At 36.4% G+C, this 26,840-nt stretch overlaps 1 protein-coding gene across 1 annotated transcript in view; it reads left to right on the top strand.

The window, feature by feature from the left end:
* The window catches only part of PTPN13 (protein tyrosine phosphatase non-receptor type 13), a 303,937-nt gene that overhangs the window by 207,255 nt on the left and 69,842 nt on the right, over positions 1–26,840 (top strand). The window contains exons 23-35 of the mRNA XM_042782048.1: positions 1,517–1,968; positions 3,716–3,862; positions 5,674–5,767; positions 6,647–6,732; positions 7,842–8,004; positions 10,766–10,980; positions 11,665–11,763; positions 13,001–13,362; positions 14,286–14,469; positions 16,373–16,531; positions 17,207–17,378; positions 17,477–17,687; positions 20,587–20,657. Of these exons, the coding sequence (XP_042637982.1) occupies positions 1,517–1,968; positions 3,716–3,862; positions 5,674–5,767; positions 6,647–6,732; positions 7,842–8,004; positions 10,766–10,980; positions 11,665–11,763; positions 13,001–13,362; positions 14,286–14,469; positions 16,373–16,531; positions 17,207–17,378; positions 17,477–17,687; positions 20,587–20,657 (2,415 nt within the window). The remainder of the gene's footprint in view (positions 1–1,516; positions 1,969–3,715; positions 3,863–5,673; positions 5,768–6,646; positions 6,733–7,841; positions 8,005–10,765; positions 10,981–11,664; positions 11,764–13,000; positions 13,363–14,285; positions 14,470–16,372; positions 16,532–17,206; positions 17,379–17,476; positions 17,688–20,586; positions 20,658–26,840) is intronic.

Below are 26,840 nucleotides of genomic sequence, written 5' to 3'. Positions count from 1 at the left end.
TAAATCTTCACCCAAATCACAATTTAAAAAAAAATCAAATAACCAGAGAGCTCCAATAAGATAACAGAATAAGCAAACAGACTCCACAGACTCTCTTTAAAAAGAAAAGGGGAACCAATTAACACAGATACAGAAGATAATCCTGGAGCCCTGAGCTTTGAAAGGAAGGATAAAAAAAAAAAAACTAGTAAAAGTTTAGCTGAAAAATATGTTTAGATAATGAATTTTAGGCATAGCTTTAAATACAGTAAATTAGAGAACCAAAAACATGTACATAGTTCATTTCATAAAATATGTTTTGACATTGTAAACATTTCTTAAACTTTATACCCATGAATCCTAGGATATTGCAGTAGTTTCTAAAGTTTTACACAGATGAGTCATTTTGACTGTGGTTTCTTTTACTTACTAAATATTATATAAAAAGTAGAGTATTCTAAGTGCTTGTTTACTGTCCACAAAAACACTGTTCACAAAAAGAAGAACCAACTCACTGCCATCAAGTCAATTCTAACTTATAGGGACCCACACTGGATTTCCAAGGCTGTAAATCTTTACAGAAGTAGATTGCCTCATTTTCTTTCCATGGAGCAGCTAGTGGATTTGAACTGCTGAACTTCTGGTTAGCAGCCAAATGTCTTATCCACAACATGACCAGAGCACCTTACCACTGTCTACCAGAACCTTACAATCTAGTCATCTGAGGCAAAGGAAGATGACTACAGTTGAAAATGTTGCTTACCTCTGAGTTCGTAGTTGTCAAGGCCCGCACACAATATTGAGTTCCATTATTCACCATTATTTTGGCAAAAGGATTGTATAAATTCAAGAGACGTATTTTCCCTGTGAACAAAGTTGTAAGGAACTCCTATCTTAATATGGTTTTTAATAGGTATTTTCCAGAAAATTCACTCATTATTCAGTATATATTTATTGAGTGCCTGTCCTGTACACGACACAGATCCTCTGTCCTCATGGAGCTTGTACTTTATCAGGAGAGATAAGCAGTAGACATCTGACTAGACAGATAAGTTTTAAATTATAGTTATGGTAAGTGCTAGAAAGAAATCTAAGTTGCCAAGAGAAAATATAAGGGAACCTTACCTTTTATGGGGATCAGAGAAGACGTTTCTTCCATACAGAGAGCTTCATGTGGTTATTTTTTAGTTTCCATTCTCAATAAAAGTTGAAAGCTTAATGTTTATAGTTCTGGTTAGGAAATCAGAAAATTCTTTATAGCAACTGATATGAAATGATCTTGAAGAATGGAAATGAGGGGCTTATGTGAAGGGATACACATTTCTATAAGAGTTGCTGAATAAACAACCAAAGTAGGAAGCAGAATCCAACATTTATGGGGTTCCTGCTGTGGTTCCAGGCCTTGTTTGGGTGCTTTGTATCTGTTAATCATGTGTAAAATCCTCCTAACAATCTTTAGGGGAAATTGTATATGTGTATAAGCAAACACATGTGTGTCACTAATTTGTTATTCTCATTGATGGATTTTAACTTTCAGTGCCTTCTACTCCTGTGCATCCTGCCAATGGTATGAAAAACTACATGAAGAAATCTGGTGTTGTAGATTCTTCTTCCGAAGATCATCACTGGCCACGTGGTACCCTGAGGCACATCTCAGACAACTCCCTTGGGCTGCCTGGGGGCCTGCGGGAAGGAAGCCTGAGTTCTCAAGATTCCAGAACTGAGAGTGCCAGCTTGTCCCAGAGCCAGGTCAATGGCTTCTTTGCCAGCCATGGAGGTGACCGCACCTGGAAGGAATCACAGCACGGCAGCCCTTCTTCATCTGTAATATTCAAAGCTTCTGAGAAAAAGAGAATTTCTATTGACAGCAACCAAAGCAGAGCTAAAAAATCAGGCATTTCTGCTGTGACAGATGACTCTGATCGTGGAGATTCAGACATGGATGAAGCTACTTATTCTGGTAGTCAAGACCATCACACACCAAAAAAGGCACAGTGAACTTTAATCTTCTTTCTTTCTTTTTTTTATGTAACGAAACAACAAAAAATATTATAGAGCAGAATAATTTATTATAAGCTACTTCCATATCCTCAAAAGGAAGAGTATTTATCCTTTCTGCTACTAACCGCTACTGCATTTGATACTAACTTTCAGAGAAATTAGAAGCTTTAAATACTAACAGTGAAATAGCTATTATTCTGGGAATATGCCACCTAATGACACAAAGGAGAGAATAATCAGATTATGGTTGTTTTCTTATAAGTTGTTTTTCTCTTGAATATCTAATGTTTATATCAATTGTTATTGTTGTTATGTGCCATCGAGTCAGATCCAACTCATAGTGACCCCTCCTTGGGTTGCCAAGGCAGTATCACTAAGGAAGTAGATTGCCTCATCTTCCTTCTGAGAATGTTTATGTTAATAAGAGAACTTAAATATCTAAAAAAAAAAATTGTTCCTGTTTAATAGCTATTGTAACCTTTGACTTTACTATCTTCTAAAGTTCTAACATCTTCCAAAGTTCTGAATTAATAATAATAATTATAACACTGAAAAGTTTCTTAGGAAATTTTCCTAAAAATGTTGTAAATTTAAATTCACATTCACAAGCAGTCTTAGAAACTTTATGTCCTTTATTCATTGAAAACTCAATATTCCTGATGAGAGGCTTATGCCCTTATAATTTGGATTTGCTTCTGTTCATATATATAGTTCAGTACCTTAGATGCAGTCAATTTTCAGCTTGTTGACATAAAGCACAGCTAGTATTAAGAAAGAAAACTTTGCTTTTTTAATTTTAATGTTCATGTGTAAATTAAGTTATACAATACCTCACACATTTGAAAATTACAAGGATTTTTTCATATGATAAACTGAATGAAAAATTCTTAAGGCAGTCTTACATTTGCATTATCTATGTTTGATTTATAAATATTAGCACAGTAAACATGAAGCCTTACTATCTTAAAGACCCAAAGTGATTGTTGTTGTGTGCGGTAGAGTCCATTCCAACTCACAGTGACCTTATAAGACAGAGTAGAGCTGCCTTATTGGGTTTCTTGGGCTATAATAAGAAGAAGATCTTCAATGAGATGGATTGATATATGGCTGCAACAGTGGGCTCAAGCATAATTATGATTGTGAGGATAGTGCAGGACCAGGCAGTGTTTCGTTCTGCTGCACGTAGGGTCATTATGAGTCGGAACCAACTTGATGGCACATAACAGCAGCCACAACCTTTACAGGAGACCATCGCCAAGTCTTTTCTCCTGTGGGCAGCTGGTGGATTCAAATCTCCCACCTTTCAGTTAGCAGCCAAACATTTCAACCATTGAGCCAACAGGGATCCTTAAGGTGATAGCTATTTGATAAATGTTAATTTTTAAGGGAAAAGGAAACTCTTTCCAAATTTCAGACTGTAAAAAGCATTGGATAAAGATTATGTAAAAGCCAGGTTTGAACTGACTTCCAGACTTCTCTCTGCCATAGCTAACTCTGTGACCTAGAGTAAGCCTTTTTTGTTTCTGGGCCTCAATTTCCTCTCCATAGAATATGAAGATCTCTAAGATCTCTACCAACTATCATGTTCTTTGAATTCACTCTACCCCTAATGTCTTGAGTTTTTTTGTTTGTTTGTGTTTTTAATTTTTCCAAAAACATATTGGCTTTCCCATAAGAATTCATTTTGACTCTAACAAGAAATCCTTTTTCTTTTTTTTTTTTTTTTCTTGTTAAGGAATCTTCCTCCTCAATGAGTACATCCAACAAAATGAATTTTAAAACTTTTTCTTCATCACCTCCTAAACCTGGAGATATCTTTGAGGTTGAACTGGCTAAAAATGATAACAGCCTGGGGATAAGTGTCACGGTACTGTTTGACAAGGTTTTCAAATGTTTTCTCTTCTCCATTTCCAGCAGCCTATTTTATGCCAATTTAGTAATTGAATCACTTTGCTTCAAAACAGACACTTGTCAAATATTTCCAAAATTTTAAAATTGAATGATATCTTAAATCTCTTTTTTTAATTGAATGCTTTATTTACTTTTTCTTGTGGTTCAAAAAAAACTAAGCAAATACCTTTTTCCCATAGACATCATACTTCCTTAATCTGATTGTAAGATTGCAAAATATAAAATTAATGTTCATGCTTCCTGAACACTTTGCTTCTGCATGAACATGGAATGATATGATACATCTTCCACTTACACTATCAGTAATGAAAGATTTATACATATTTGCACACCTTTTATCTCTTCATAATATATTTAAAAAAAAAAAATACTGCTGTTGAGTCAGATCCAACTCATAGTGACCCCTCCTTGGGTTTCCAAGGAGATATCACTACGAACTACATTGCCCAATCTTCCTTCTGAGGAGTGGCTGGTGGGTTTGAACCACCAGCCTTCTGCTTAGCAGTAAAATGCTTTAGGCACTTTGCCACCAGAGCTCTTTCATAATATATACCAAAACCAAACCAAACTAACTGCTCTCGATACGACTCATAGTGACCCTTCTTGGATTTCCGAGGCGGTATCTCTACAGAGTAGATTGTCCAACCTTCCTTCCAAGGAGTGGCTGGTGGGTTTGAACAACCAGCCTTCTGGTTAGCAGACAAATGCCTTAGACACTGTTTAGGATCTTAAAATTTGAGTTCCCTAGAAATATATATAATTTTAAGGTAGTTAAAATATGAGATAGATATTTGGTAAGATAACTTTTGAATTTTATGAATGAAGACACTAGATCCTTAATTATATAACATTATCATGTATCACATTGGAGGGCAAGGATAGTTATAAAAAGCCATTTGGAAATAAGGTTTGTTGTGATTGCCATAAAGTCAATTCTGACTCATAGGACCCCATGTGTGCAAAGTAAAACTGCTCCATTGGGTTTTCAATGCTAGGATCTTTTTTAAAACAAATCCAGATCTGTCTTGAGCCCAACAAGTGGCTTGAATCACCAACCTTTTACTAGTAGTCAAGTCCTTATCTGTTTGTACCACAGCATTAACTTGTATATTGAGATGAAAAAGAAGACCTAACTTTCTGGCACATTTTAAAATACTGTGATCCTTTTCTTTTCCCATTAATTTCTTTAGATTTTTATTGTCTTCCTATTGTGAATAAAAATAAAATATATTTAATAATAATAAAAATATTTTTAAAGGAAATAAAATCTTCAAATCCACAGTAGATAGAAACTCCACTCATTAGATCTGATCATCTGCACATAAATTAACTTCTCTACCAAAGTCTTTTAAATTGAAAGACATTTTCTTTTTCTTTATGGAATTTGCTTTCAAATTAGTAAATAGGGTCTGAAGCATATTATTTCATATACTTTCTGTACTGTTAATTATATTGTCAAATTAATTTTGCATGGGTGGATTTTGCTTTCTGCTTGCTTATGATGCATGATGTAGACTTAAAAAAGAAAAGCAATTCTTCACATAGTCAAAATCTAGCATGTTGTAATTTTTCTTAATTGAATAGAGTTTTGCTAAAAAGGAAACTGATGTTTGAAAAGATGAATTGGAAATATTATTGGGTATTGAAGTAATTGCATATGCTGACTTCAGGCAGCTACTTTACCTGATGACTTGAATGCTTTCTAGATCTCAGATTTAAATTAAGATGAATAAAAATGTTCATACTAACAAAATTTTATTTTATCTCTCTTTTTCTATTTAGGGAGGTGTGAATACCAGTGTCAGGCATGGTGGCATTTACGTGAAAGCTATTATTCCCAAAGGAGCAGCAGAGTCTGATGGTAGAATACACAAAGGTATAGTATTTATGTGTGTGCAAGCATTATATGTATGGATACTACATCAACAAATAGATAAGAAAATAGAGAGGTAATCTAGATCTTCAATTCATAATATGGAATAACTATAACACCCACTCCTAACTTATCAACATGGTTAGTTTCCAAAGACCAGGTCATTATGCAAAACTCAGTGTTATGTGAAAATGGAGGATGACCACATCATTACATAACTGCCAAGCCACTAAGAATCATGGCCCAGCCAATTTGACAGTCACAACCAGTGTTACTCTCGCTTTGCACTTTGGCATTTGTTACTGCTAGATGTATATCATTCATGCAAAAAATTGCTGGATAATAGATTTTTTTACTATACTGGTATAAGTGAAATATTAGGTCACAAGATACTCAATAAGTGAGAGATAGGTTTACTAAATTGATATCTTGTTGCTATTGCAAAAGCCCTTTTTTATAGCTTATATTCTAGTATCAGAAAATAACTAGACAGTATTTTCATTTATGTTTTGCACTTGCTAAGAAGCAACTTGCCAGAGAATAGGGGAAAGAAGGTGTCCTTGAAGTATCAATGACATCTTTATTTCTAATAGGAACTGGCTAGCAACTTCTCTTCAATCTGTCTACAGTTTTAGTTTAGCTTATGCTTTCTCACGATTTAAATTGATTTTCATAAAGATATTTCCCTAAAATTAGGCATAAATGGAAGAAATAACTTAAATAACATATTAAATTAAAAATAAAACTCTGTAACATATTTTTTTCCAGAATTTGTCTAAATCTCTCGTCAAATGAATTACTACAGAATAAGCCCGTACAGTAAGAAAGAGCATGTAGAATTTTTGTTATTTTATTATTTGTTTCTTTATGAATTATATCAAGGTGATCGTGTTCTAGCTGTCAATGGAATTAGTCTGGAAGGAGCTACCCATAAGCAAGCTGTGGAAACACTGAGAAATACAGGACAGGTAATAGATTATTATACCAACCTTTCATGATAACTTAAAAAGATGAAATAATGTGTGAATAATATCAATTTCATTGAGATGTCTAAATTTATTAGTTAATCAGGATTCATGTAACATTCTGAGTTTTTTCCATCCAAACTGAAGAGCATATATTACGACAAGAGGTTTTGACTAACAAAGCTGATTTTTCATGTCTCATTTTGCTCTGGTAGCGTAGTACCTAAGGCACTTGACTGCTAACCAGAAGGCTGGCGGTTCAAACCCACCAGCCACTCCTTGGAAGGAAGATGGGGCAATCTACTTCCATAGTGATACTGCCTCGGAAACCCAAGGAGGGGTCGCTATGAGTCGGGTCCGACTCGACAGCACATAACAACAACAATAACAATGATACCAAAGAGATTGGGTAGGGGGTGAGGCTGAGATTACGTTTTTTAACTTTTTCATAAATACTTAATAGTTATTAGTGATTTTCAACCCTAGTCATTTTTTAAATTCATTTAGGAAGTTTGCTAAATTATTTATTATGGTTTTACAGTATAATAGAGTATTGGCCAAACTTTGTCTCTTGTACTTTGGTCATGTTATCAGAAGGGACCAGTCCCTGGGGAAGGATATTGTGCTTGGTAAAGTAGAGAGATTCAGCAATGTGTGGAAAGCCCTCAACAAAATGGAATGACACAGTGGTTACAGTGATGGGCTCAAGCATAAAAATGATTGTAAACATGGCACAGGACCAGGCAGTGTTTTGTTCAGTTGTGCTTAGGGTTGCTGTGAGTCAAAACAGACTTCACCGCAACTAACAACATACTAGTGATTCTATTCTAGCATCCAAATTTTCTATAACGTGACTACATTAATTTTGTAATAGACTTCTTTTTTCTTTTTTATCAATTCTCTTTCTATAAAAAGAGATAGGAATAAAAACTAGAATTTGAAAATTTTAATCACTTGCTCTTTGGCCCTATTTTTTTTCTCTCCCTCTGCCTATACTTTGGTGGACCAGGTAGTTACTTTAAATGATTATACCATCCACTCCACAGAGTTCTGAAAATACATTTTTTCTTATAATTCATCTTAGTTGACAAAATGCTATTCAATTTTTCCAGGTGGTTCATCTGTTGTTAGAAAAAGGACAGTCTCTAGCATCCAAAGAACATGTCCCTGTAACCCCACAGTGCACCCTTTCCAATCCAGATGCCCAAGGTCAAGCTCAAGAAAAAATGGTGAAGAAAACAGCTCATATCAAGGATTACAGCTTTGTCACTGAAGGTCAGACCTTGGGAGAGTGTGTCATCTCACCTTTAAATTATTTGAGGCTTGTTCAAAATTTTTATATGTTGGATCACAGTTCATGCCTTCATCTCTTTAAGTACTTTTGTCAATTGTAAATAATAATCTAAATTTAAAAAGAGACACATTCTCTTATTAGCAGCTCTTAGAGGCTAAAAGACTCTAAATAATGAATGTATGCATGAAACAGATGATGATAACCTCATCATGTCTTAAATTGTTATAAAAGTTCAGAGTGAAATGTGTAAGGATAAAAGAAAACCCTGCTGAGAATGGCTGCAAACTTATATGAAATCTTGACCCATAAATTTTCTATATTTCTTTTTAATATTATGGACTTGGGAAGCTAACCCTAAGCAAAATTTCACATAATATATCCCAGATATTGGTCCTTTTTAAAAAAAAGTGATGCCAATCTTTGGATCTATCACTAATTGATAGCAAAATTTAAAAAAAAAAATGATTTAGTAGTGACTTTTCATAGACAAAATGTATTTATATTATAGGACTACCCTTAATTCTAAGATTCTGTCTTCTTTTTAATGATTTAAAATGTCCTCCATTTTGTAAATAATGGTGATAGTATATAATCATTGTTTTGTTTTTTTGTGTTGCACAAGTCACTACTTGATCAGACAAATGTTGTGTTGTTGTTAGGTGCCATTGAGTTGACACCGTCTCATAGCAACCTTATGTACATAGAATGAAACACTGCTCAGTCATGCCCCATCCTCACAATTCTTGCTATACTTGAACCCATCATTGCAGCCACTCTGTCAGTCCATCTTGTTGAGGGTCTTCCCCTTTTTCACTGATCCTCCACCTTACCAAAAGTGATATTCTTATCTAGGGAATGGTCCCTTCTGACATGACCGAAGTAGGTAGATGAAGTCTGGCCATTTTCGCTTCCAAGGAGCATTCCGGCTATACTTTTTCCAGGATAGATTTGTTCACTCTTCTGGTGGTCCATGATATTTTCAGTATTCACCAGCACCATAATTCAAAAGCATCAACTCTTTTTGGTGTTCCTTATTCATTGTGCACTTGACTGCTAACCAAAGCTGGAGGTTCAAACCCATCATCCACTCCTCAGAATGAAGGTTGGGCAATCTACTTCCATAGTGATACTGCCTCGGAAACCCAGGGAGGGGTCACTATGAGTCCGATCTGACTCCATGGCAGTGAGTTTGGTTTTTTTTGGTTTATTCATTGTCCAGCTTTAACATGCATATGAGGTGATTGAAAATACCATGGCTTGCATTAGGCATACCTTAGTCTTCAAAGTGACATCTTTGCTCTTCAAAACTTTAGAAAGGTCTTTTGCAGCAGATTTTCCCAGTGTAATACAAAGTCTGATTTCTTCTCTACTACTTCCATGGGTATTGATTGTGGATCTGAGTAAAATGAAATCCTGGACAACTTCAATCTTATCTCCATTTATTGTGATGCTGCTTAAACAAATGTTAGCAACTCTGGCTGAGTCCCAAGATTAAGGAGAAAAAAAATAGTCCAGGCTATATTATTTTTCCTGATTATTACTAACGCAGAGTTAACCTACCCACTTGATCACCACCATTACTAAGCTTCACAGTTTATTTCTTCTATCACTGTTTCTTTAAAAATGTTTTTAATTTTTTTCTGATTATTATTCTTGTAACTTTTTGTTGATGAGAATTTTATCAAACTGCTATTGTCATTTATCTCTGTTAATAGTATTTGCCTCATTAAAGCATTAAAATGTCAACTCACCTTCCATTCCTTTCTCCGTAACCTCCCCATAGCCTTCCTTTTACCACAGTAAAAATTAAATTTAAAAAGTCTTAATAATAACAAAAGAAAAAGAGAAATCAAGGAAAGGAGAAGTATGAGAGAAATTCAGGAATATAATGGGAGAGAGATGAGTATAAAAGGGGGAGGCTGTGGAGAGGCAAGCCAACATTTCAATGCTTTGATAAGATGCAATGTCAATTCAGATCAATGGCCCTAGCATCGTGATTAAATTGTGGTGAAATGTATGTAGCCATGAAGGTGGTGGGGGGAAGGAGAGTTCTACAGTAAAAAAAGAAAAAGGAAAATATCCCTACTGTTTGAAAGTAGGCTTTTTCTTAGTTCATTGTTTCCTTCTAAATTTGCTGCCTTCGAGTCAGATCTGACTCATAATGACTTCTCCTTGGGTTTCCGAGGCAGTATCATTATGGAAGTAGATTGCCCAATTCCTTCCAAGGAGTGGCTGGTGGGTTTGAACCACCAGCCTTCTGGTTAGCAGTCAAATCTCTTAGGCACTGTGCCACCAGAGCTCCTATTTTTTCCTTAGATGCTATAATTCTTTGACTGGTTTCCAGAGTTGTGGGATCATAAATTTACCTATATTTCCTTGGTGTTTTCTATTTTTTGTTCTGGGAGAGCTTACATTACCATGTTGCCTCCCTCCTATATAGTCTTTTAAAACATATGAGGTAGAAGCAGAGTTCTATTTTCAGAATCCTGCTTTCAGACTCCTTTTTCTGTTCATACAGCTTAATACATTAAATTTTCTTAATTTAATGGCATTGTGTGCTCTTGAATGGATTCTGACTCAATTTAGTAATAGAGAGTGTGAAATAGGGCTTGAGTATAGGAGTTCATAACACTAAATGGATAAATATTATGAAAGAATATTTTTTAAAAATTCATCTAAAGGTATATATAGCATGTTAAGAATATTTAATTTTTATATCTTGGTTGTTTGTTTGTTTTTCAGAAAATACATTTGAAGTAAAATTGTTTAAAAATAGCTCAGGCTTAGGATTCAGTTTTTCACGAGAAGATAATCTTATACCTGAGCAAATGAATACCAGCATAGTAAGGGTTAAAAAACTCTTTCCTGGACAGCCAGCAGCAGAAAGTGGAAAAATTGATGTGGGAGATGTTATCTTAAAAGTGAATGGAGCCTCTTTGAAAGGACTGTCTCAGCAGGTGAGCACGTGGAGTATAGCATTTTTAATGGTATGGTGTGGTAGTTAAGGTTGTGTATCAACTTCACTGTGCCTGGTTGAGTGGCTGAATATTTATTCCCCGTGATGAGACTGGCAATCAACTCCATGGTGGGATCTACCACAAGCAGCTGAGCAGCTGCTCTAGGGATGTGGTCTGCTTCCCATATATAAGAAGCAGCTTTGGAAATGGTCTCCAGCTTATGGCACGCTTGAACCCTGCATGTAGCCAAGTTGTTGTTCAGCAGCCTGCCATGATCTGCCGATCTTGGGACTTTTAATGGACTTGAATCAATGGCCTTCCATGTTGTTTGGTAACATGGGGACTATGCCATTTTATTTGTCACCCTTGAGCTTGTCCACCTCAGCAGCCAGTAGCTGCCTGAGTGAAGAGATGCCTCTAGCTTCAGTGGGCCAGGAGCAAGAGACAGAGCAGAGGCCCAAGGTCAAGGGGCTTTCACACAGCCGCTAGAGCCTGGTACTTGGAATTCGAACTTCTATCCTGCAAAAATTGTAAGAATAAACTCCTATTTGTTCAAGCCATCCCATTTGTGGAATATTCCTGGCAGAGCAGCACTAGGTAACCAGAACATATGGATTGGCTTTTCAGGACAATTTCATAATTTTGATTTAACTGTATCTTTATTTTCATTCATGGCACCCACAGGAAGTAATATCTGCTCTCAGGGGAACATCTCCAGAAGTATCCTTGCTTCTTTGCAGGCCTCCACTTGGTGTGCTACCAGAAATTAATGCTGCTCTTTTGGTGAGACTTATGAGATATAATCTATAATCTTATAGAATATTATTTTAGAGATTGATTAACTCAGCTGTAGTGATTTCCTCACTGATTGATCTCCTGACCTTTATACCTCATTGTATCTTTAGCTGAGCATATTGTCTTGTGTCTTGTAGCCACTCTAAGTGCTTTCTATTCACTTTCTGTTCTTTCCCTTCCAATTCTAGAATTATAAGATCTTAGGATTTCAGGAATTTCTTTTCTAACTGTAAATAGAGAAGGGTAAAAAATTATGATTTTTTAAAAAAACAGCTTTTATTTATTTATTCATTGAACAACTGGGAAAAATAATTTTATTTTGAGCTAGTTTAGATAAAAATGAGACTTACTCAAGATTTTTAATATTTTTCTTTTTAATACTAAAAATCATGGAGAAAGTATGTTTGGCCATTTCCTTTTCTTAGATCAAGAAATAGCAAAAGGATCCATGTGTAGATGAATTATAATATAATTGAAGAAAAGTCTCTGGACTAGCTAGTAAATACAGTGCTCCACTCCTGGGTATGAACAGCAGGAGTATCCAGCTCTTAAATAAATATTATCTCTAAAGCTTTCATTCTTACATTGGGTGGAGAGAAGGGCATTAGGGGAACATTAGTAAGAAAGTGACATTTCTGTGAGATACATTATAAATAGAATTTTAAAAGACTTAGTTGATTTTTGGTACAAGATAGGAAGAATTGAGTGGAACTCACTTGGTGAGTATATAAATTTATATAATCTTTCTGGTAAGCAATTTGTAAGTATTTAACAAGACCTACAAAAATGCTCACATGTTCTGATAGTGTAGAAAATTGCAAGGAAAAAACGGAAACTGAGGTGAAGATTTACAAAGTTCTAGGTTTCTATTAGTAATGGAAGCTGAAAGCTATTTTTATATCCAATAAAAGAAAAATACTGAAATAAATTAAAGGTATATCCATATGTAGAACTATTATACAGTTATTAAAATTGCTGTTTTCAAAGCACATTTAAGGACTTCAGAAATATACTCATGACAAAAATCTTAAATTTTAAAAGCAAGATACCAAGTGTAATACATTTAATCCTGATTTAAAGTTTAAGTTGCAAATTATAAACAATTTTCATTTTTATATATGATATATTTTTTATTCTGTAGTTAGCATAAACTACTTTTACTGTTTCTAAAATTAATATAAATGTCACATTCTTGTTTTTGTTTTTTTTCATGTCTCCATTATAGACCCCACTACACTCTCCAGCACAAGTACTTCCAAACAGCAGTAAAGACTTTTCTCCATCATATGTGGAGCAAGGTACCAGCTCAGATGAAAATGAAATGTCTGACAAAAGCAAGAAGCAATACAAATCCTCATCCAGAAGAGATAGTTACAGTGATAGCAGTGGTAGTGGAGAAGATGACTTAGTGAAAGCTCCAACAAAGGCATCAAATATGAGCTGGAATTCAACTTTGTGTAAGACTCTAAACAACATGGTATCACAGGTACAGGGTCAACAAGAAGTATCCAAGAATCAAGAAGATGCTGTTTGTCCCATGTTTTATTATCCTCAGGAAATGTCCAATAAAATGGAACTTGAGCACAGGTATTGTCACTATTGTGTGTAGCACTTAAAGCAACTGGTGTTGTTAGTAACAGTTGCAGCAGCATACATTTCTGTTAAGAATCAAATGTGTCTATCTGTAAACTTCACAGTGGTTAGGCAGATGATGACCCTATTGGATATCTAGCTGTTATGGCAGTATTAGTTAGTAAAGCAACAAACTTTCTAGCCATTCAACCTGAGCCTTGCTTTCTTCTATGACATATTTACAAGTAATTCGCAAGGTTATATTTTACCTTAGCCAGAAAGAGAAGAAAGCTATTTAAGTAGAGACAGGTAAAAAAGTAGCAGAAGTATAAAGGGAAGAATAGAGGGAGAGTTTTGAGAGTTTACAACAGATAGGTGATAAAGGATGTAGAAGATGGGGACAGGAGAAATGATTGAAAGCAGTAGAAGTATAAGGAGAAAGACTGTATCTATATCTTACAATAGTTATTCATACATTTTATATCTATTTATGACTTTGAATGTATCCAGGTCCAATCATATTTGTTTGTTTGTTTTTTTTTTCCCCGCCACTATTTTTCTCTTCTGAAATAACCATAAGAGTAAGACTTTTATTCTTTCTTCATTTTCTCTTTTTCCTTTTATCTTCAAACACACATTTGGCTTTTGGTAGCATTAGCTTGAGCCTTAAATTAACACTGAGTAAGAATCAAAACTATTGCATTTAACTTGTCTTACTAATTCACACAGCTTAAAGAGCTCCTTTAAAATAGAACCGGGACAGATAATAAGTTGGTAATGTTAGCATATAACAGATGTAAAATGAGTTCATTCTTCCATATCAGACAAAAAGCACCTAGGTGGTCTTAATTAGAATTAGACGTAAGTATTTATGGGACCCACTTAATATATTGATGTTGAGATATATTTGAAAATACTCTTGCTTCTTATTTCTGTAGTAATCCTCCTTCTCCTGTACCACTGGATATGACTCCTGAGTGGAGTTGTCAAAAACAACCAGAATCTGCTCGCTCTGATTCAGTAGATAAATATCCTACACATGACACTTCTGAGCCTATTGGGCAAGGAGACTTGACATCCTTGAAAAATGATGCAGAAAACCACCTTGAAGACTTTGAGCTGGTGAGTTATTTCCTCTGTATTAAAACAATTCACTGTTTACTCAAGTAAAAGACACATGCAAACAGTGCCTTTTTAGTTGGGGAGAGACTATCTTTTAGAGTAACTTAGTATCTGCATCTAATGATTTGTTACATATCTCATATATAGCTGGAAAAAAAGAAAAAAGGCCTAGGTACAAATTACCTAATTTTTCTGAGATTTAGTAGCTTCAGCTGTAACATGGGAGCCCAGGGGGTGCAGTGGGTAAGCACTAGGCTGCTGACCAAGACGTTGGCAGTTCGAACCTACCAGCCACTCAGTGGGAGAAAGATGTGGCAGTCTGCTTCCAATTGGAAGCCTTGGAAACCCTATGGGGTAATTCTGCTCTGTCCTATAGGTCACTATGAATCAATTTACCAGCACTGGGTTTTTGACCCTCATAGGTTTGTGGTGAGGATTAAATAAAAGATGTAGGTAAGCACCTAGTATAGTTACCTGTTACAGAGTAAGACACTTAGTAAATATTATATTTGCTTATTTCCCAAATTCTAATTTAATCAACTTAATTTAATTTAACTTAATTAATTTAATTTAATTTAACTTAACTTAATTAATTTAATCAACTTTGAATGTAATATTTTTATCTTCACATATTTTGCATCTAAATAGAAACCTTTAGATTATAATAATCACACTAGTATTCAAAACCTACATTTTTTGTTTTGAAACTGAATTTCCAAACATAATATCATCTATGTTGTTGTTGTTGTTGTTGTTATGTGCCGTCAAGTCAGCCCTGACTCATAGCGACCCCTCCTTGGGTTTCCGAGGCAGTATCACTACAGAAGTAGGATTGCCCAACCTTCCTTCCAAGGAGTGGCTGGTGAGTTTGAACCGCCAGCCTTCTGGTTAGCAGTCAAGTGCCTTAGGCACTATGCTACCAGAGCTCCTTTGTTGTTGTTATGTGCCGTCGCGTCAAACCCGGTTTCCGGGGCAGTATCACTACAGAAGTAGGATTGCCCAACCTTCCTTCCGAGGAGTGGCTGGTGGGTTTGAACCGCCAGCCGTCTGGTTAGCAGGCAAGTGTCTTAGCCACTATGCTACCAGAGCTCCCAATATCATCTATAATGACTGAAAGTGAGCCTTTTTCAGTAATGTTTTTATCATCTAAGTAATGTTGACTGTAGAAAAATTAGAATATAAGAAAAAAGATGAAAACCAGCTTTAATATCACCACTCCAAAACCATAAACATTTTGTCTTTTCTCTTATAGATTTATGTTTGCCTGTAGGGAAAACATAGGGTTGTATGTATGTGTGTGTGTGTGTGTGAGAGAGAGAGAGAGACAGATCTACATCTTGAGTTTCAGTCTCAGCAATAGAGGAACATAGGCTTTGAATGATCTCCTTAGAAATTTGTCAGATTCTACATTTCAGCTGAAATCTTTAAAAAAAATGTTTTAAACAACTAAATAAATGAAAGTATGACATTTAACTATCTAAAAACTTCTCATTTTTTATAAAAACAGAACAACTCTCTTTTGTTTCTCTTAACATTTCTTTTGGTAGTTTAGAAATATATGATGTATTTTCCTAAACCTTCCTCCCCAAGAAAAGTATTCTTTAATCATAAAGTATAACCATACTATGTCCTTACTTATCCAGAAAGTACAAGAATGGAACCCTTAGTAAGTTCTGTCTCAGTTGTCTCTAGGCAAACACAAAACGTATTTAAACCCAACTTCCACATGGGGGACATTTTATCTAGAATTGTACTGACCTGGCTCCTTCACTGGGCAAGTTATTTAACCTTTTAGGCTTCAGCTTCCTCCTCTGTTGAGCAAAGGAACAATGGTACTCTACCTGCAGTTTTGTCTATATGGCAAAATAAACAGCCTGAGGGAATTACTGTTTTCTTCCCTTAGGAAGTAGAACTCCTCATCACCCTAATTAAATCTGAAAAAGGAAGTCTGGGTTTTACAGTAACCAAAGGAAATCAGAGTGTTGGTTGTTATGTTCATGATGTTGTTCAGGATCCAGCTAAAAGTGATGGAAGGCTAAAACCTGGGGACCGTCTCATAAAGGTAAGACATTTAAAATTTCTTTTTTAAATGTGGACGTATCTTTGATCTCAGTTAAAGCATAAAATAAAGCTATCTTTAGGCTGGGACACAGGAAGTTTCTTAAATTAATAAGATGATAAATATCCTTTATGATCAAATTAACATGTCTTTGTTATGTATTGTGCATTTTCATCCCATAGTGTTTATCACTATGGCAGTAGATTGCCCAACCTTCCTGCCAAGGAGTGGCTGGTGGGTTTGATCACCAGCCTTCTGGTTAGCAGTCAGATGCCTTAAGCGCTGTGCCACCAGAGCTTCTTCAATTCCAAAGTAAAGGGGTAACAATAAATAGAGACCACTCTTTATTTTATTTTAAATCTCTTATTGGCTAATATAGGAGCTCTGGTGCTTAGTGCCTAAGGCACTTGACTGCTAACCAGAAGGCTGGTGGTTCAAACCCACCAGCCACTCCTCGGAAGGAAGGTTGAGCAATCCTACTTCCGTAGTGATACTGCCTCGGAAACCCAAGGAGGGGTTGCTATGAGTCGGGGGCGACTCGACCGCAAATACCAACAACAACAACATTGGCTAATATATCCTATATGAAAAGTTAGGAAGATAAAGGTATTTTCTTGGCAACTTAGCTTCTCTGCTCCAAAAATTGTAATCCTACTTTGGCCATTTCTCATTTTTTAGGTTAATGATACAGATGTTACAAATATGACTCACACAGATGCAGTGAACCTGCTTCGAGCTGCACCAAAGACAGTCCGATTAGTGCTCGGACGAATCCTTGACTTACCCAGGATGCCAGTGTTGCCTCATTTGCTACCTGACATTACATTAACATGCAATAAAGAGGAATTGGGTAATGCAGTTTCAAGCTTTCACCAAAATGATTTACTTGGCTAGATTAAGAAATGTACACTTGTGACTAAAGAAATAAATATTTTCTATTTCCTGAAGGATTTTCCTTGTCTGGAGGTGACAGTGGTGTTCATCAAGTGGTATATATTAGTGATATCAACCCAAGGTCAGTTGCGGCCATTGAGGGTAATCTCCAGCTATTAGACCTCATCCATTATGTGAATGGAGTCAGCATACAAGGAATGACCTTGGAAGAAGTTAAGAGAGCATTAGACATGGCACTTCCTTCAGTGGTGCTGAAAGCAACAAGGTACTTTGCAATATGTGTGGGCTATGTTTGTGTGTGAGAGAGAGACCTACAAATTCCTATACACTTTTTAGCTTGTTTATTATATTTGCATTCCTTTAAAAGATGTTCTTGAGTTAGTAATTCTTAAGAGTAAATTGGCAAATACTAGTAAAGTTAGAACAAACTCCCTGATAGACAATTGATTCTCAGAGCATACTGAGTGGTTAAATGCTTGGATAAATGTTTGCAGTTAATTGAGTGATTACCACATTTATCAGTTAGAATGGTTTGCTGTGGTGGTGTAGTGGTTGAGCACCTGGCTACCATCAAAAGGTCATCAGTTAAAACTCACCAGCCACTCCAGGAGAGAAATATATTGCAGTCTGCTTCTGTAAAGATTATAGCCTTGGAAACCCTATGAGGGAGTTCTGCTCTGTTCTAGGGTCACTATGAATCGGAAGTGACTCACCAGCAATGGATGAACAAAAAATCCAGCTCAGATTGGTTTAAATAAGAAAGGGAATTTATTGGCTTATATGACTAAAAATATCTTGAGAGAGGTGGTCTTCAGGTGAAATTTGGTCAAAGATTTGTCTCCATTTCTTTGCTATTGTCAGTTCCTCCCTCCTCTGTCTATCAGCTTCATCCTGAGGATGGCTTCCTTTATGATAGTCAAATGACTGTATCAGTCTTCATGCCATACACCTTCATACACACCATCCACAGCAATCTTCAAACAAAAATCCCACCAATCATAATGAGAAAGTGAATGCTATGTGCTGACTGGCTTCTTGTTATTAGGTGCCGTCGAGTTGGTCTGACGCATAGTGACCCTATGTGCAAAAGAATGAAACACTGCCTGCTCCTGCACCATCCTCACAACTGTTGCTGTGCTTCAGCCCATTGTTGTAGCAACTGCATTAATCCATCTCATGAAGAGCCTTCCTCTTTTTCACTAACCCTCTACTTTACCAAGCAAGATGCCCTTTTCTAGGATTATTACCAGTCCCTGATTTGAGGCAGAGACAAGAATATATTGATCCAGCTTATGCCTGTCATGGCCCGTTCCCAGAGTTTTGATGTGATCAATCCTACCCCAACCACATGTCCACTATGAAGAATGAATAGAACTACCACAGCCACTGTACCTCATAACATTTTCACCTTGTAAAAATTACTAATGGCAACTTATCTTTCACATATTGTGAAATAAATTGAGATAATGTACATGAACTCAGGCTTTCTAGATTACAGTTTCATTATATAAAGGAAAAAAATCACATTTGTATTTGTCATGCATGGTGAGTTTTATATAGTGTATCTTTCAAAATATGGAAGTGTATTAATTCAGTCATTTGATAAATTTATATGTTCAGTCTGAACATTTATGTTTCATTGTGTACTTTTTTCCTTGAATGTAATCCCTGACCTAATTACCTCATATATTTTTAGAAATTGGATTGACAGTTATTTTCCCAGATCCTTCTAAATGATGAGTGGGGCAAGAAACTATTCAAACACACTGGAAAATATTTTCTGTGGTATCAACACCTCTGCTACCCATAGGTCTGAATGTTTTGCCTCAAAATCAGCAGAGCATCTTTCACTCTGTCCCTGAAATCACTTTATATTTTTTCTTTTATCTTAGCTATATTTATATAGTGGGAGCCATAAGTACTTTCCCCTTTATTCTTCTTTCAGTGTTCTCTCCCTGGTTGTGTATATCTACCCTCTTTAAGATCCAAAGAGTAGCAAGAATGGACGGGATATGTATCTGTGGTAATGATGTGTATGTCAAGAACTGTGAAAGGTCGAGGATTTTACTTTACTTGCAAGCTAATAAGTTACCCTATTAACTGTTTCATGGGTGCTGGCAGAAAACATGAGACTCCTGGATTAGAGACAAAGGACTTTATTTCTAGTGGCACAGAAAATAGAATGAGCATGATATTTATATCTGCTCCCCATGTCCCCCAGATCCCATAGTGGTGACACACGTGTGGGCCTGGTAGATGCCTAAACACCTGGTGGGTTACATTACAGGAGAGGAACAGTGAGCCTGGGGAGTCCTGCCACTGTATACCAGCCTGCTTTTTCAATGGTTACTTCATCCCTCAAGGTTGTAGGAATACAACCTTGAAAAATGGACTTACATTTTTGGCCTGTCTAGCAAGAACATCCAGAGCTTTAGGCAAATTGCCTCTCCAGACACTAACCTTAGGCACCCTCCCTTTTCCAAGCATCAGATTGCATAATAATTCTAATTCCATAAGGACAAAGTGTTAAATTGCTGTATTTTTACTCAAATACCATGTCTTCTATGTTTGTTTGCCAACTACACCCTCTCCCCAGAGGTGTTTTCATGTAAGGGCACTATGTTAATTTTTTAAAGCAGCAAGGTAAAAAAATAAAAATAAAATAATAATAATAATAATAAACATACCTTCAGGGTATATTTCTTTTTGACTGTTTTTCACTTTCAGTGATACTATTCATATAATATTTTGAATATGAATAGTTTGTCTGGATTTTTACTTTAAATAATTTGAACAAAGAACAAATATTGAATGCTTTAAGTATAGAAGTAATGTCTAAATTATTTTGAACTATCACCTGAGTAACAATGAATTGTAATTAGATCATGAATATTACCAGTGTTTGAAGTAGAAGGAAAAAATGTGGTAATGTGCTAAACTTAACCCCAAAGAAAGATTATGAAGAGAAGTGTTAAGAATATCTCCCCCTAGAAAATGCACTGATGGAGACTCTTCAAATTTTTGTCTACACTTTCAGGGGGTATCTGAACCCCCTGAGGCCCATGCAAAATAAAACTCCTGAGACTAATAATTAACAATAGGTTCAAAAGATATTTACAATAAATTTTTTTTTTTCACTTACCTTTTCTCTTTTTACAACACAGAGATGGACATCCAGTAGTGCCCAGTGCACAGAGGCCTACGGGTTCAAGTCCAGAATCAAACCAGGCTAATGGTAAGGATATGCTCATTTTAGGACACAAATAGTTATATACATGTAGCTATTTCTTCCTAACATGAGGTTTGGGTACTGTCACAAAAATGTTTTTATTGTCCTTCCAGAATTTTTTACAAGATCTCTCTGAGTGTAGAAAAAAATAAATCACAGTGATTCTTTAAAATTCAGTATATAATCAAAAATATTTGAACATGGGATTTAGCACCAGATAAATCAGAGTTTATAAGTCCTATGTGACTTAGAAAGTTATTTTGATCCATAGATAAGTCTCTATTTCCTATCAGTAAAATAAATATATTCAAAATAATAATAAACCCACTGTCATCAAGTTGGTTCTGACTCATATTGACCATATAGGACAGAGTTGGGTTCCAAGGCTGTAAATCTTTATGGAAACAGACTGCCACATCCTTCTCACGCAGAGCAGCTGTTGAGTAGGAACCACTGACCTTTTGTTTAGCGGTCCGGTCTTTTAATCACTGCACCATCAGGGCTTCTTCAAAATATTGATAAGGATGTTATTGGTATCTACTATGTATTATATCTACCACTCATCTGTCAGTTTGTTGAATTGTGATGGCTTACGTGTTGCTGTGAGGCTGGAAGTTATGCCACTGGTATTTCAAATACCAGCAGGGTCACCCGTGGTGGACAGGTTTCAGTGGAGCTTCTAGACTAAGACAGACTCAGAAGAAGGAAAGGGCCATCCACTTTTCAAAGAATTGGCCTGTGAAAACCTTATGAATAGCAGTGTAATACTGCCTGATATATTACTGGAAAACTTTATGAATAGCCCTGAAAACATTGTCTGATGTAGTGCCAGAAAATGAGCCCCTCATGCCAAGGGCACTCAAACTATGACTGGGGAAAAGCTACCTCCTCAGAGTAGAGCCAACCTTAATGATGTGGATGGAGTAAAGTTTTCAGGACCTTCATTTGCTGACATGGCATGACTCAAAATGAGAGAAAAACAACTCCAAACTTCCATTAATAATTGGAACATGGAATGTACAAGGTATAAATCTAGGAAAATTGGAATTTGTCAAAAAATGAAATGAAACACATAAAGATCAATATTCTAGGCATTAGTGAGCTGAAATAGACTGGTTTTGGCCATTTTGAATCAGACAACCATATGATCTACTATGCTGGGAATGACAAATTGAAGCGGAATGGCATGGCCTTCATCATCACAAAGAATGTTTCAAGAACTATCCTGAAGCACAGTGCTGTCAGTGATAGGATAATATCATATGCCCACAAGAAGGCCAGTTAATACTACTGTTATTCAAACTTATGCATGAACCACCAAAGCTAAAGATGAGGAAATTGAAGGTTTTTACCAACTTCTGCAGTCTGAAATTGACCAAAAATACAATCAAGATTATTGATTATCACTGGTGATTGGAATGCAAAAGTTGGAAACAAAGAATAACTGGTAGTTGGAAAATATGGCCTCGATGGTAGAAATAATGCTGGAAATTGCATGACAGAATTTTGCAAGACCAATGACTTATTCATTGCAAATACACTTTTTCAACAACATAAATGATGGCTATACACGTGCACTTCACCAGATGGAGTACACAGGAATCAGATCAACTACACCTGTGGAAAGAGGCGATAGAGAAGCTCAGTCAGCAGAAACAAGGCCAGGAGCTGATTGTGAAACAGACCATCAGTTGCTCATATGCAAGTTCAACTTGAAGCTGAAGACAATTAAAAGAAGTCCACAAGAGCCAAAATATGACCTTGATTATATTCTGCCTGAATTTAGAGACAATTTAAAGAATAGATTTGATGCATTGAACACCAGTGACCAAAAACCAGAGAAATTCCAGGATGACATCAAGAACATCATCCATGAAGAAAGCAAAAGGTCATTAAAAAGACAGGAAAGGAAGAAAAGACCAAAATGGACCAAAAGAAAAGACCAGAAGAGACTCTGAAACTTGCCTGTGAACAGAGAATAGCTAAAGCAAATGGGAGAAATGACAAGATGAAAAAGAGCAGCACACAAGATTTCAAAGAGGAGCTCAAGAAGATAAAGTCAATTATTATAATGAAATGTGCAAAGACCTGGAGTTAGAAAACCAAAAGGGAAGAAAAAATTTAAGCCTCGAGTTACAATATGGAAAGATTATATGGGCAATGTATGGAATGATGCAGGAAACATGAAAAGAAGGTTGAAGGAATACACAGTCACTGTACCAAAAAGAATTGGTCATTGTTCATCCATTTCAGGAGGTGGCATATGATCAAGAACCAATGGTACTGAAAGAAGACGTTGAAGCTGCACTGAAGGAATTGGCAAAGAACAAGGATCCAGGAATGGACAGAATACCCACTGAAATGTTTCAACGAACAGATGCCATGCTGGAAGCACTCACTCATCTGTGCCAAGATATTTGGAAGTCAGCTACCTGACCAATTGACTGAAAGGGGTCTGTATTTGTACCCATTCCAAAGAAAGGTGATCCCACAGAATGTGAAAATTATCAAACAATATCATTAGTTTTTGTTGTTGTTATGTGCTGTCAAGTCGGACCCGACTCATAGCGACTCCTCCTTGGGTTTTCGAGGCAGTATCACTATGGAAGTAGATTGCCCAACCTTCCTTCCAAGGAGTGGCTGGTGGGTTCTGAGTGGCCAGCCTTCTGGTTAGCAGTCAAGTGCCTTAGGCACTACACTACCAGAGCTCCTATCATTAGTACCACACACAAGTAAAATGTTGCTGAAGATAATTCAAAAATGGTTGCAGCAGTATATTGACAGAGAACATCCAGAAATGCAAGCTAGATTCAGAAGAGGACATGGAACAAGGGATATCATTGCTGATGTCAGATGGATCTTGGCTCAAAGCAAAGAATACCAGAAGTATGTTTACTTGTGTTTTATTGACTATGCAAAAGCATTTGATGTGTGGATCATAACAAATTGTTGATAACATTGAGAAGAATGGGAATTCCAGAATACTTCATTGTGCTCATGAGGAACCTGTACACAGACCAGGAGGCTGTCATTCAAACACAACAAGGGGAGATTGCATGGTTTAAAATCAGGAAGGGATTGTGTCAGCGTTGTCTCCTTTCGCCGTACTTTTTCAATCTATATGCTGAGCAAAATCCGAGAAGCTAGACTATATGAAGTAGAACGTAGTATCGGGATTGGAGGAAGACTCATTAACAACCTGCGATATGCAGATGACACCACTCTGCTTGCTAAAAGTGAAGATGACTTGAAGCACTTATTGATGAAGATTAAAGACTGTAGTCTGCAGTATGGGTTACATCTCAATATAAAGAAAATTAAAATCCTCACAACTGGACCAATAAGCACCATCACAATAAATGTAGAGAAGATTGAAGTTGTCAAAGATTTCATACTACTTAGTTCCACAATCAACACCAATGGAAGCAGCAGTCAAGACATCATATGTCGTATTGCACTAGGCAAATCTACTGGGGAAAAAAAAAAAAACCTCACTGCCATTGAGTTGACTCTGACTCATAGCAACCCCCGTTGGGTTTACAAGGTTGTAAATCTTCACAGAAGTAGGTCGCCCCATCTTCCTACCTTAGGATGACTGGTGGGTTTGAACCACTGAACTGGTTAGCAGCCAGATGACTTATCCACTACACCACCAAAGCTCCTTTAAAGTACTTAAGAGCAAAGATGTCTCTCTTTGAAGACAAAGGTACACCTACTCCAACCATGGTATTTTCAATCACCTCATATGCATGTGAAAGCTGGACAGTGAATAAGGAAGACTGAAGAGTTGATGCTTTTGAGTTGTGGTGTTGGCAAAGAATACTGAAAGTACCATGGACTGAAAAAACTAACAAACCTTCCCTGGAAGAAGTGCAGCCAGAATGCTCTTTGAAAGTGAGAATGGCCAGACTTCATCTCCTCTGTTTTGGTCATGTTGTTAGAAGGAACCATTCCCTGGAGAAGGATATCATGCTTGCTAAAGTGAAGGGCCAATAAGAAAGGGGAAGGCCCTCAGTGAGATGGATTGACACAGTGGCTGCAACAGTGGGCTCAGGTGTGGCAAGGATTGTGAGGCTGGCACACGACCAGGCAGTGTTTTGTTCTGTTGTACCAAGGGTTGCTATGGGTTGGACCCAACTTGACAGCACCTAACAACAATATGTATCATATAAATACAATAATACATACAAAACATCACAATGCTTGTAACATAGTAATTTAATCAGATATTTATTGAATTTCTGCTCTGTGCCAGGCACTGTTCTAAGATATAGCAATGAACAAAACAGAGTTAACTGCATTACATTCTAGCATAATAATAGAAATAATGTTTCTAATTACAGCAGCAACAAAAACATTAGTGCTTACTCTAGACCAGGCATCTTTTAAATGTTTTATTACTGACACCAATCCTGTGAGATATTATGATTGTTAACATCATTTAATAGAAAGAGAAACTGAGGCATGGAGAAGAGAAAAATTAATAAATAGTAAAGCCAGAATTTAACCCTAAAAAGCCTTGAGTTCATGCTCTAATTTGCATAATAAGTGTTCATAAACATGGTTTATATTGCTGTTATTAATATAATAATGTTCCCTGTTGCTGTTGAGTAGACTCCCTGTGTGTCAGAGTAGAACTGTGCTCCATGGGGTGTTCATTGGCTGAGTTTTCTAAAGTAGATCTCCAGGCCTTTCTTCTGAGGTGCTTCTAATAGATCAGAACCTCCAGCCTTTCAGTTAGCAACCAAGTACATAAATTGTTTGCACTACTCGTTGTTTGTTGTTGTTATGTGCTGTAAAGTCAGACCCGACTCATAGCGACTCCTGCTTGGGTTTCCGAGGCAGTATCACTACGGAAGTACATTGCCCCATCTTCCTTCCGAGGAGTGGCTGGTGGGTTTGAACCACCAGCCTTCTGGTTAGCAGTCAAGTGGCTTAGGCACTACGCTACCAGAGCTCCCAGGTACACTACGCAGGTACTCCAATAAGAATGTTAGGCACAGGGAAACGTGATGAGACCTAGTGCTTTTAAAATGTAAATTCAGTACTTCATACAAAACTAAATTTATGGGTTTTTAGGCAGTAGTACCTAAATATCAGCAGTAGCTTAAAAAAAAAAAAAAAGAACAAAAAAGGTTGCTATTGCAGTTGTTGATATCCTTCTCCAGGGAATGATTCCTTCTAACAACATGACCAAAACAGAGGAGATGAAGTCTGGCCATTCTCACTTTCAAAGAGCATTCTGGCTGCACTTCTTCCAGGGCAGGTTTGTTAGGGTTAAATTCTGGCTTTACTATTTATTAATTTTTCTCTTCTCCATGTCTCAGTTTCTCTTTCTGTTAAATGATGTTAACAATCATAATATCTCACAGGATTGGTGTCAGGAATAAAACATTTAAAAGATGCCTGGTCTAGAATAAGCACTAATGTTTTTGTTGCTGCTGTAATTAGAAACATTATTTCTATTATTATGCTAGACTGTAATGCAGTTAACTCTGTTTTGTTCATTGCTATATCTTAGAACAGTGCCTGGCACAGAGCAGAAATTCAATAAATATCTGATTAAATTACTATGTTACAAGCATTGTGATGAGTGTTTTGTATGTATTATTGTATTTATATGATACATATTGTTGTTTTATCTTTTAAAAGCTGTTTTATCTTTTAAAAGCTAAAGCTTAGTTTATCTGTTACTCTCCTCTGTTGTTGTCTTGAATGTCTTAGGGGTACTTATTGCTATCCAGTAGTTCTAGTTCACATTAGTCAGAGTATCTCATAGAACAATTGGGTAAGCATTTTTTTCTAATGGTCTCTGGGTGACTCTTAGTAATTTTCAAAACTGAAGCTGAGTGACTGTGCCTTGCCACCATTGTGGAAATTGCCAAGTGATATGTCTGTAGGATTCTCTGGCTTTATTCTCATAGAACTAATTTCTTTATGAGTTCTGAAGATAATATATTATCAAATCATAAGAACTCATACAGTGGTGGGAATGTAAAATGGTACAACCACTTTGGAAAACAGTTTTGCAGTTTCTTAAGAATTTAAACATACAGAGTTCCTGCAAGATGGCGGACTAGGCAGAAGGACTACACAGACCCTCTTCAACAAAGAAAAGGGAAACCAATTAACACAGACACAGAAGATAATCTTGGACCCCTGAGCCTTGAAGGGAAGGATACAAAAGTG

The sequence above is a fragment of the Orycteropus afer genome, unplaced genomic scaffold, assembly GCF_000298275.1.
Source record: "Orycteropus afer afer isolate SDZICR_OR568_19922 unplaced genomic scaffold, OryAfe1.0 scaffold00227, whole genome shotgun sequence".
Taxonomy (NCBI): Eukaryota; Metazoa; Chordata; class Mammalia; order Tubulidentata; family Orycteropodidae; genus Orycteropus; species Orycteropus afer.
This window is presented reverse-complemented; position numbering and strand designations above follow the sequence as displayed.